Raw genomic sequence first — 12718 nt, 5'->3', positions numbered from 1 at the left:
GGCTCTCAATAAATGACAGACCACCAATATAGGCTCGTAATTCCTACTAAAAATTGCCACTCCTAAAACTGAGCAGCATGAACTCAGGCAAACATCTATCTTCCTACAATAATACAAGTTTTTTACTGATACCTAACAATTACCCTCACATATGTCTGATCCCATTATTGCAGCTCTTTTGTCACCATCTTAGACAGGAATGAGACCTCAGTTTTTACACTGGCAACACTGAAATCAAAGGGAAAACTCCAAAGATACAACATTTAGGCATCAAAGATTAATCGTCATCTATGGTTCTCTGCAGAGGAAATGAAGACGATCCGAATAAATTGCCAGTTAGATCACCAATTTCAGAATTGCAACAAGCTCCTGGAAGAAAGTGTTAAACAAGTATCAGCACTATGAGATTTTCATTCATGGTTTCATGAATTTCATGGGGTTTCCACTAGATGGGAGAGTCAGGATCACAGTGACAGACAACTGGAGAATTGTTACCAGTTCTAGGCGAGATACTGCATGCAAAGTTCAATTTGTCTGCAAAGGCTTTGGGAAGAGACTGAACTATGACTTGATAGGCTCAGGCTGTGAAGTTAATGCCAATAAAACTAGCTTGGTTGGCAAAAGTTTCTTCTAATAATGAATTTATCCCACTGAAACAAATATAAATGACTGGAATATTTTTAGTAACATTCAGTTCCTTTTTAAAGTTGGACAAGGGCAGAGCAAAGTGGCATAGAGAATAAGGGCATTATGTGTGTCTGTGAAACATGTGGACTCTCTGGGATGGTGGTCTGAAACAGATTAACATTTGTGTGTTGCACCAGTGGATTGCACAATCAGACTACACACAGCCTTTTCAAAATACTGCGGAAATCTGCAAAGATGAATTGCAGAATTCTAGTAAACTGGGAAAGGTTAAAATCAAGAAGGGTATGAAGTAAATCCTAGCAGTGGAGCCCTGGGCTCTAATATAACTGAGTTGTAGTGACTGAAGAGATAACGATGATCATACCTCTCACTGAAGCAAGGATGGATGCCAAAGATGCATGATTTGGTTCAGTGCAATCCCAAGAATAGGTGACAATATATCCATAATATCTCATAATAGCTATCAAACACAGCACTGTCCACAGATTTTGTGTTTTTTATTCCTATTTTTCTACATATTTTACCAGTCATATTATGTTCTATAGACGTATGCCATGAAATGCGCACATAATGTGTAGGATGTGCAAAGCAGATAACTGCTAATGCTGCTTATCCTGACATTCCTATTTCACAAATGAACCTTAACACTGTAGTAATAATGGTACATGGTGAATGACAGACAAATGGTATTGCTGCTACTTAAATCCCAAAATCAAGATTACTGTTGACCTTTCTTACAATGATAACCAAAGGTTTCTGCAAGAACTGAATATGCAAAAAAGGACTCTATAAGATATCTGAAAGACAACGAGCATAAATAATTTAACCAATATCTTTCACAGTGATTAGATTTGCTGACAGTTATTATTTGTACCCTATGCTTGTCAATGCCTCAGAGCTGAAATGCAGAGACTTTATGAAAGATGCACAGAAAAGTCACACACTATAGAAAGAAATTCTAAAGAAAATGGTGAAAGTTAATCCTGAGTGATATACAGGTCTGTTTCTGGATATAAAAGTAAAAAGAATTACTTAAGTCATAGTATAAACTGCATCCAACTACAGTCTTCAGCTTGCAGAACTTTTCACCACACAGGCTGATGCTCCCTGTTTGCAGCGGAGTGCTGCTCCTTCAAGGTCATACACAGTACAGTGGAATTGCTCTGCTATGGAAAATAAGTAACTGAAGAATAAAGAAGTGTTCTGTGTTTTTCTTTATTTTTTTTTTTTTTAAGTCTAAGCAAGTAGTAATACAAATCCATAAAAGGATGGCATAAGAGAGAATTCTTTAAAATGCAGATGCTTGGTGTAATGAAAAATAATTACCCACTTTTTACTAAACATATTCTGAGGTCTGGAAACTTGTTTTTGCTGTAGCTCTGTTATTAGATTTGGTCTTTGGGAGTTTAGTTTTTGTTTTTCAGTTGAATAAGTTTAGCAATTATCCTTCTCTCTCCACTCCCCCGCTTGCAAAGAAGATTAAAATGTTAAGCCAAAGACTCTTATTTTTCAGTATTAAGATAATGGCTTTAAAATAATGGCTTTCACTGCCTAACTAGAAGTACATGACTTGAAAAGAACTGTGGCCAAACTGATTTAGTCAATAAAGCAACAGCTGCAAGGTGGATCTGGAAGGCGAATAAAACAGGACCAAGACTAAACCCTGTCATCCTTCCAGCTGGTGATTCAGATTATTTTTTTAATGTAATTTTACAGGTAACTTGCTTTGAGTTGAGCTTTTTTTTTTTTTGTTGCTTTTTCTCCAGATATTATTTTGATATACCTTCACCTCTGTTACTGAATTCATCCTTCTCTGGCAAGTGCATAATGACTATTTTTAGGTCTATGAGCTACTAATCCAGTTTCTCTAACAACTGCAATTTGTTGGAAGAAATGACTAGTGTTATGTTGTCTCAGAGCTATAAGCCCATTTGAGAAATTAACTTCTTAGCTGACCTTTAAAGCAAGCGAGGATAACGTGCCTCTGATTCCTCAGGATTTGGATTTCTTTATCACAGCAGTGTGTATGAGACGGGATGCTCCTGCTGTACAACTTTGCCTCTCTGTTTTGTTTTCCTGGTAATTATAGAAACTGTTTACTCTACATGGAAAATCTGCAAGTTTTCTCAGCTCTTGAGACAATACTCTTTCTAATTCCTTTTCTCTGGAGAGAGTGACAGTTCACACTGTGGAAGGACTGCATACTATTGCTTCTTCCCAAGAAAAACTTTCCCACGGCCTTCCTAACCATGACTGTGGGGAAAAACACCACAGATGTCTAAGGATCAGAATGGCAATTGCAAACACAACAGAGAAGAATGGAAGCGGTATAGCAGAGTGGCTGCCCTCATCCTTTTTGGTTCAGAGCCCAACCCAAGAATCTGTAGGAGAATCTGGGTACTCTAAGTGAGTAACAAAACAAGTACAATTTAGGACAGGTCAGACAGAAGCTGAAGTTACTATTAGTGAGAGAACGTTCAGCCAGCATCTTCCCTTCTGTTCCCCTGTTCTTTCCCAAGTGATTGCAGACACCAACCTATACACTATTTCAGACAAAAAAAGAAAGAGGTGAGGAAAAACAACCATGCCAGTGTTAAGAAAATCAGATATCCATTCCTGAGAGGCATGGACTCCTCATGTTGCTTGCTAACAGCCACTATTCTGAGAAGAAATGAAGCAGTAAATAATGTGAGTGAGATATGCTCAGGTATGGTGAGACGGCTTTTGGTGGAGCCTATAGGAGTAGCACACCAGTATTACCTTAGATCAGAAGTGGGGAGCTTGAAACAATCACAGATTGTTAGCTTTTAGTTGAAAGGAATATTCTTTTAATTAGGAAGACACATTAGGAAGAGCATTTAAAGCCTTGCTTTGAGATGCAGTTTATCTCTTCATACAATCTAAAAGAGCTGAGTTAAATCTATGCCTTACCTAACACTATCTGTTTGGCATTTTTGCATAGGGTGCTTAGTGCAATACTGCTCTCCCTGGAATTAACTATAAACAACTGCTGGTTGAATGTGCTTTGAAAACTCCATATATAGGACTGTATGAACTGTAGGTTGTATCATAGACTTAGTATCTTTTTGTTGTTATACAACAGTCTTCTAAGATTTCTTTCAGTTTAGGCATTTCTCAACAATATTTACTCACAAAGCAGAAGACATTCATTTTTTTTTTTAAAGTGCTGTATCCCTATATGTTTTTTAAAAGGCATTCTTACTATCCTCCAAATTTCTACCAGCTGGCAAAGTGCCTCACTTGTACTGTTTCACATCTAATTTTGTATTGAGTATCAAAATTCCAGAAAAGTAAAATGATAAAAATTGTGACATTCTTCTTTGCATTTTGCATTTAAAATTTTTAGACTTTCTCCCCCCTTCCCGAATTTTCTCCACAACTATACATCTAAATTTAATTTAATATACAAAGATTTCTCTCCTCTGAAAATAGTGCATTCTCACACAATTCCACTAAAACTCTAAGGATTATGGATTCTAAAGTTCATCCTAATGCCTTGAGAGTCCATGACATTACCTACAGCGCTCTCCTGCATTTTGCGTCATACCCAGAATACTCTCTGGGTCATCCAACTTTTAAATACACAAAAGCTGAGAATCAGCAGCATATCTGTATACAGCAGCTCTCTCCTTCACACATACTTCACTTTCTTCAGATGCTTTCTCTCTGTTGGCTTCTTACCTATATACTTTCAGGACCTGTGAAAACTTTCTGGAGAGGGATGCTTACACACTTAAACACTGGAAAGCATGTGGGACTTGGCTTTGAGATGTAATGTAAAGAAAGTAAGACTCAGCTTGACACTCCCTCAGTAGGTGACCTAATACGGATGGAGGTAGCTGGACAGTGCTTTCTCACTTAGGATACCCTAGAACATTATAAAGGCAGCCAACGAGTCTCATTCCTATTCCACAGCAATGCATCTGGGACCTTCACCTTGGAAAAAAGGTGTAAAAACCTGCATAAATTAGATATGATTCCACATTTCATCATCCAGCACAGGTTAGCATGGTGAAAATGTACCTTTGCTGCTGGCTGGATATTTAGAATTCACTTTCATACAGCATTCCAAGTGAATATAAGTAATACATATTATAACCCACACTTCCAAAAATTATTTAGGCATGCAGAACCTCAGGATCATTCTGCAAAGTTGGGTTCAACCCTCAGAAAGAGGTTGTGTTTAAGCAGAGAAAATGGGATTGAGAAGTATGTCCCTTATTTTGAAAATTCTACCTCCTCCTTCTTCGCAAATACAAATAACTGAACCAGGCAGCTGTGAGCTTTAAATGTACAGTTTCAGAATGATTTCAAGCAGTCAGAAATGCCATATAAACTTTTAAAATAAACATACCTGTCCATACCTCTTTCTTTTTTTCCATATGCTGTTCTTTCAAGCAATGTTTCATTTTTAAAAGAACTCTCCATAATTATTTATCCATAACCATATTCTTCTGCAATAACTTCAGAAACTCTGATATTGATTTAGTAGAATATTCCAGTCCCATTATGGAAGAAAAACCCAATCTTTTAGAGGTATACTGGTAATAAACAAATGCCAAAATGGATTAAACAGTATTCCTCATTACTGAGTATCAATTACTTTTACCATATATTTACTATTGTGTATAAAGCAGACGTTAACCTTTATATATATCTGCCTGTTTTATGCCTCCTATTTATCTTACATACACCACTGGTACTGCTGTTTCTAGGATGCTACTTCTACTTCTACTGCTGCATCTAGTCTTACTCAGTGGGCAGCCTTTAAAATACTCTGCTTATAACTAAAACTCTTTACTAATTCTGGTCTAGAGTTCTGATTTTGCTCTTCATTATTTAAGTCAGTAGCAACACATATTTTTAGAAAACTAACAGAAACACAATACCTCACAAAATCAAATTATTCCACTACATACTCTTCTCTCTATGGGGAACAGGATGGAAGGACTAACAATACATGACAGTATCTTATTCTGCCATTTAATCTTCTGCTAAAAGGTGGTTTGTTAAGGTGATAGGTGTTTTCCAACAATCTACACAGAATAGATTAGCATGACCTAGAGCTTCAAGAGTTATCATTAGTGAGTATTGCTATGGAATAATTATCTAGAAAACAAGCAGCTCAATGTGAGACTTCCTGCTAATGGAAAGTTAATTTTGGGCTTACAAATTCAAAAAAGTACAAAAATGTACTTCCAGAAGGAAGAGATTACCAGAACTGCATCTGCCCCTGTTCTCAACAGTCCCCACAGCTACGCTATAAAACCTTTATTTATTTTGGAATAGTGTTCAAGACCAGGTTGGACGAGGCCTTGAGTGACATGGTTTAGTGTGAGCTGTCCCTGTCCATGGCAGGGGGGTTGGAACTAGATGATCTTAAGGTCCTTTCCAACCCTAACGATTCTATGATTCTATGCTTATCTATCCCTGTGCCACTTAGTTTGATTCAACTTCTTTTGACCAATGCAAAACTCTGAAAAGCACCAAGACTAGAAGATTTGAGACACAGCACTTGGTCTGTTAAGAACTTAATTCAGTGGGATCAATCTCATTTATCTTGGCCATCTTGAAAATTAAATATTTAATCTAATACTTCCATCCTGTTCCCCTGTCTAATCTAAGTTTGCCATCTGTGGTCACAGAGGAAGTTAAACAGTCAGGGATTTAGGCAGCCTCTTGCTATGTCTAGAGCAGAAGAGACAAGTGCCTGAAGCATTTACCTGTCCCTGTCTTCAGATGAAACTTGGTTTTTGGAATGCTTAAGCCAAAGTGGGCCAGAGAGCAGAAGGCAGAAGCAAGAACTGCTGCAGCCGAGGCAACCAGTGTGTCCCTCTTGATGCCCTTTCACTCCACTGCCTCCCTGCTTGCCATAAAGCAGGGAAAACACTTGTTTCTCTGAAATCCATAAGAATGACATGGAGCTATCGGAGCAGCAAGGAGGGGCACAAGGATGATCAGAGGGCTGAAGCAGGCTGAAAACAAGCTGAGAAAGTTGGGGCTGTTCGCCTGGAGAAGAGAAGGCTGCATGGAGACCTAATAGCAGCCTTCCAATATTTGAAGGGGGGCTACAAGGATGCTGGAGAGGGACTCTTCATTAGAAACTGTAGCGACAGGACAAGGGGGAAAGGGTTTAAACTTAAACAGGGGAAGTTCAGGTTAGATATAAGGAAGAAGTTTTTTACTGTAAGGGTGGTGAGGCACTGGAACAGGTTTCCCAAAGAAGTGATAAATGCTCCACCCCCAGCAGTATTCAAGGCCAGATTGGACAGTCTTGGGCGATGTGGTCTAGTGTGGGGTGTCCCTGCCCATGGCAGGGAGGTTGGAACTAGATTATCTTAAGGTCATTTCCAACCCTAACTATTCGATGATTTGATGATTCTATGACTCCTTTTTTGTCCAAAATAAAACACATTCAGCCTCACTCTGCCTTGGAAACAAAAAACCCAGGAGTAAAGAGCTGTTTTCACATCTGCCTCCTTTGATCCTTTTAAGGCTGCCAACAAAGTTGCCACTTGGCATCTATAACTGTATTGACCTCTCTAATGTGAACCCCATCCCACAGGGAAGCAGCCTGAGACACCTCATGCCGTTTTTCGGAGGCCATTTTGTTGCTATAGTGACACAGTGATACTAACCTAGACCACAGATAGCTGGAGGTGAACCCTTCCAAGCCACAGGAACAAGTAAGTGTCTGCAGAGGTGAGCGATGTTACTTGTGACCGAGATGTTATATTCCCTAGTTTCACTGTTTTGCTTGCTTTCCTGCATGATTAACAGCAAAGCCACAAAAGATCAATCCTATATATGAGGTTAAAGAATTTACAGATTTTTGTTATAAGGCTGCTCATGCATTGCAGTTAAGGAGTAACTCCTAGCTGTACAGATAAATCTAGTGCTTGGGAAAGTCAAAAATATGCCACAGACTATTATTTTACTGACTTCTCCACCCAAACCCACCAGTGACAACTTGCTTTATGGTCTTCTTCTTCTCTAAGGATGTGTGTGCCTACCGTGTCACTGAAACAGTTTTGTCTGGGCTGCAAAGAGAAAGAACAGCCCTTTAATCCCTGTTATTCTTTAGATATAAGCAGCCATGTCAACCACAAATGCTAGTAAGAACAATAACAGGAATTACTGTCTATGTCAATACAAGATGCTAAGGGCAGGAAAGTGGAGGTCTTTTGAAGAGCAGAAGCTTGACCTAGAGCAGGAAATAGAATGCAACACTAGCAGGGGACAATCAGCTCCTGCCTGACGAGTCTTCTGCACACTCAGAATCCTGAATCCTCAATCCTTCCACAGCCTCTACTGTCACTGGCACCCTCAATACAACTAAAGCACTATGGATAATGTATTATCCATTGAAGGAAGGGAACCAAATGTTTCTGAGATTGACAATCTATTTTATGCTTCTTTTATTGCTAGCATGTTGCTATTTCCAACACTACACATGTATAATTTTGCAAAAGATAACCAGAACTTCAAACAGAAGCCAGAAGCTCCAACATTGCCTTAGGACAGCGAATTAGCTGTCCTCAGTGAGCTCTGAACACTCAGCAGAGGTGAGGTAGTGGCCAGGGACTGGAACAGGAAAACCCAGAAAATGACAAAAATTCATGATGCTGCTTTTGAATTGCAGACTTTGTGACATGACAGTTTTCGTGCAGTCAGTGCCAGCTGAGGAATCTGAAAGCCACTCATCAGCTAAACCTGCCCTAACAAAAGGTGCAGGTTTCATACTAATTTGTAATTCAACACAGCAGTTCCGGGTGTTTGTTTTTTTTGCATTTATTTTTAAATCATCTGGAAGAAGGATCTATTCAGTGGAAAAAATATACAATGTGAAATTGATTAGCATCAATTGAGTTTGAGCCTCAGCGCAGCGCTGATACTTTTAAATGCATGCGACATGTCATAGTTCTGCACTGCTTGCTGTATGCAGAAAAAAAATTAAAGAGGGACTGTCCTGGGTTTATGTCCATTAATGGAAAACAGATAAGAGGTAGTTATGCACCTCATACTGCTGTTGGGCTTCATAGGGAACACTGTATACACAGGAGGAGACAGCATTGTGAAATGGCACATGAAATGCAGTAGGACTGGCTAATGACTCAAAGATTTTTTTTTTTTGGAATATGCAATTTCCATACAAGATTTCCAAGGTTTTAAAAGCTTTAGCTTTCTATTTGCATAGGCATGTTTCCAGGCTCCAAAATGCCTTTCCAAACAGACTCAGTTCTGAAACTGGATGTGGGAATGAGTAGTGAAGCCAAAACCACAACCACAGTTAATGACTATTATCTCTTTGGAATTAAGAAATAAATATTCTGTGGGATCCTGCAAGAAAACCACACTTTAACAGTCCTGCTAGCAGCAATTCTCCCATGCATATGCTTTTGTCTTTGAATGGTAGATATTACCAGAGTGATGCAGAACAAGATTTATCTACCACTCTACCGCTTCCATCACTATTTGCTTCTTGCTCTGGGTTCCTATCCTCTAGGCACTGCATCACCTGTGTGTGATGGGGAATTCAAGCAGATGGAAAAATCTGACACATGATCTGTAAAAAGTGCTGGGGGGCTGGGGGGGGAGACAGGGGGAATGACTGGTGCCTCTCCTTACTTAGGCATCATGACTTCTGTATGAGAAGTTGGCCACTGGGTCTGCATCTGTGGTCAGTCCATGGTGTCTAGTCCCTGTGAGCCTGGAGCAGAGGGAAGGTGCACAGAAAAAGTTTGCAGCAAAGAGACTGATGACCCCAGGTAGTGTTCTCACATCATACTTCCTTTGCCTTGTACAGGTAATATGCAGATCTCCTTCCTCTGTCTTCAGAGAGGATAGATTTGTTTTGTACAGAAACTCAAGACAGCAGATGTTGCTACTTGCAGATACGTGAAGAAACAGAGGAGTGTAAATTCTACATCAGAGGAACAAATGTGTTGCTGCCCTTCCAGTGATGAAACATGAACTTTGTTCCATTTATGATTCTTGCATTGTCTCACTGATGTTCCCAGGGAAAAAAAAATGCACGCTACATCCTGTGTAAATACAAACTAATGGCTATAGGCTGAGTCATCCTACACAGAAAATTCTCAGATCAGTAGTTTGGATGGAAATTCTGCAAACACAAGCTCAAACAGTTTTTGTTAAGTCATTTCTCAGATAGGCAGTAGAGTTGCAGATGTTGTTTATCAAGGCAGATAAAAGATTAATTCCTCCAAACCCAAGGATGCACTAATATCAGTGGAAGAAATCTTTAACATCAGTGTTCCTTTAGAAAGTAAGGGAATTTCCATTCGAGTACATTCCTAGGCTAATTCCCATGCATCTACCCTCTTCAGGCAAGAAAAACACCACCCCTACATAATACATTCAGATGTCCTCTACATGCTGAGGTCTGTATAGGTTCAAGAAAATGCTTTCTCAACCAGAAAGGCTTCAAGGAAAGGAAGCCTGAAACACATTCAGCACAAGCTAGTGGTGTCATTCTGACTTATTTGCACTCTGAAATGGGCTACTCCTCAGAGGGAAAAAATACAACACTGTCATTCCCTCCACAGAAAGGTATAATTGGATAATCTGGACATGTGGTGCAACTAATTTACTTATTTTCAAAAGATGCCTCAAGTTATGACTACTATAATTTCTGTTCTGGATTACAGAAATGCAGATCTCACGCCTCCTAGTGCTGTTTAAAGTCTTACCTTAGATTTCAGTGAGCTTTGATCAGGTCCATATAAAACTAAGACACTTTGGAATCACTGCACAAGTATCAACTAACAGTCTGCAACAGCAGAACTACATTGGCCCACTTTAGAATGACTGTAAGGAAGAGCACCTGCAGAAGAAACCTGGCTGCTATTAGCTTTGAAAAGGAACATCTGAGAAATAAAAAAATGCCAGAAAATGTGCCTATTAGGGGACAGATCCACATCTTGTTTCAACTGAATTAATTGAAGAAAATAAAGCTATATTAATTTTAAACAGCAAGGAACTGGCCTCTTCTTTTTTTTTTTTTTTTAATTGATATGGACTCATCTAAATCTTGAACTGCCATTTGGATAAAACCTTAGGAAGTACTGCCTTCCCCTTTTCATTATTTTTTTGGTCTACATTAGATAAAGTAGGGGACCTTTCAGCCAATCCAGTAATAGAGGAAATTTCCAGATGAACATTATTAATAAGAGATGGGATTTTCAATTATAATTTTACTAGGAACACAAGTCCTATAAAAAAAAAAAATATGGACAAACAGTATCCAGTGAGCTCCCAGTGTCTTCTGGAATTCCTCAGAATAAGTTTTCACAAGATCATTTTTTTAAAAAGTCCAGGACTTTTACCAAAATTCAGTTTGGCTGATAATTTAATGGGAAACAAGCTCCACTGAGCAGAACTCTGTCTGTCAACACATTGACCTTCTACACTTCGTTTGCATTGTCCTGGAATGTCTGGACATACAGCACTGTAGGGAAAATAAATACTGAACATTATTTTATATAAGCAAGACAATGCTCACCTAAAGCTTTTGCGCAAAACTCAGGTAAAGAGACTTACCAAAGTGGTGTGGGTTTTTTTTGTAAAATATTATTTTTGTTGCCTAAAAAGTCAAAAAATGACTTTTCCCACTTGTATAACAATAAGGTTTGATAGGTAGAATGTATGAAATATACAGTAGCTTCTTCTGAAAGCTACCTAAGTTCACTCATCTTACAGTATGTGGAATGTAATAATCCAGAAAGAGAAATATGTATAAAAATAGGTAAAATTACTACAATATTTGTATTGAATTATAATTCCTCCTGACAGGAAGGTTACAACAGGTCTACAGTATATGTATGAAATGTTTGTTCATAAAGTTAAAAAACATCATTACCTTACTGAAGAACACATTAAATGTAGGAATGCATAATCAGAACTGACTCTCAATTCTGCTTAGCTGGTGCAAATCTACAGAGAACCATTATCCTTTCTGCACAAAACAAAACCAACCTCCAATTTGAGAGTTGGGATTTTTCTCTGTTTTGTTTGTTGTTTGCCATAGAGGGGCTAGACTGAAGTTTATGAAAGAAATTCCTCTGGAAGTGGAAGTATGTTGTTTAATTTGTTTTTCCCTATCTCCACTTTGTTACTGACAACAACCACCCACCTTTTTAAATGATTATTGCCTGACATTACATGGAGCTTTCACTGCTTGTTCAGAGCATGGCAGTGAAACAGAAAGAACCTCTAGCTCCCCTGTCATGACCCATTTCTGGGCTTGTGCTTTTTTGACAAGTCTTTGATCTGCAGCAGGCCTCATAGGCTAGTCTCCCGGAGAAACATGGTGCCAATGTTGTAAGAAACCTTTCTCATTCTGGCAGATGAGATGGAGGGTTTTGGCGGCTTCTGACCACTTCTGACCTCGAGGAAGTAACAGATCCCAGGAATTTCCTTTGGAAAGTTTTCTGGAAGCTCTTCACGGGAACGAGGGATGAAAACAAAATTTTCTTCCTTTTTCAAAAGCCTGGAAAAAAACAACCAGACAAAAGGACATAAAACCTGTAAACCACAGTAAAGAAACATCTCTCTGGAAGAGACTGATCCTATGCATTCCTAAGTTAAAAATTACTTGAAAGTATTATGTTACACCCAAAAAAGCCTCAGGATCCTTGGCTGATACATATTAACTTAGCATCATCAACTTCAAGGAGCTTTGTTGACTGAGATAAGCTAAGGATATGGCCCAGATAACCACACTCTCTGAAAATCAGTGTTAGGATTCAGAAAGTCGTATATCAGAAAGGGAATCAAATTCATAATATTTTTTTATCCATAATGTGTCATTTGGCTCAGTTAAAACACACCAGTCTTGCTAGATGTGCAGAAATCAACATTTCAGGGTGATGACTATCACCAGGTCTCCTGCTGGAAAGAAGGTATGAAGGTGACAGTCTCACAGGTGGTCACTTTGTGCCCTTCTTGGACTCAGTAGTATTGTATTTCATAAATTAGTTTCAAACACAGCAAATACACCTTCAGTAAAACCCAGAATTAAATCTGACAC

The 12718-nt window shown here is 38.8% G+C and overlaps 1 protein-coding gene across 1 annotated transcript in view; it reads right to left on the bottom strand.

Moving 5' to 3' along the window:
* Positions 1 to 11265: 11265 nt before the first annotated feature.
* GUCY1A2 (guanylate cyclase 1 soluble subunit alpha 2) overlaps positions 11266 to 12718 on the bottom strand; it is a 147430-nt gene continuing 145977 nt past the window's right edge. The window contains exon 8 of the mRNA XM_061457786.1: positions 11266 to 12178. Within this exon, the coding sequence (XP_061313770.1) occupies positions 11971 to 12178 (208 nt within the window). The 3' untranslated portion in view covers positions 11266 to 11970. The remainder of the gene's footprint in view (positions 12179 to 12718) is intronic.

Source organism: Pezoporus flaviventris, unplaced genomic scaffold (assembly GCF_033815535.1).
Source record: "Pezoporus flaviventris isolate CSIRO_AGI_PZ_B2104156 unplaced genomic scaffold, CSIRO_AGI_Pfla_v1 ptg000025l, whole genome shotgun sequence".
Taxonomy (NCBI): domain Eukaryota; kingdom Metazoa; phylum Chordata; class Aves; order Psittaciformes; family Psittacidae; genus Pezoporus; species Pezoporus flaviventris.
The sequence above is the reverse complement of the archived record's forward strand: the minus strand, read 5'-3'. Positions and strand labels throughout refer to the sequence as shown.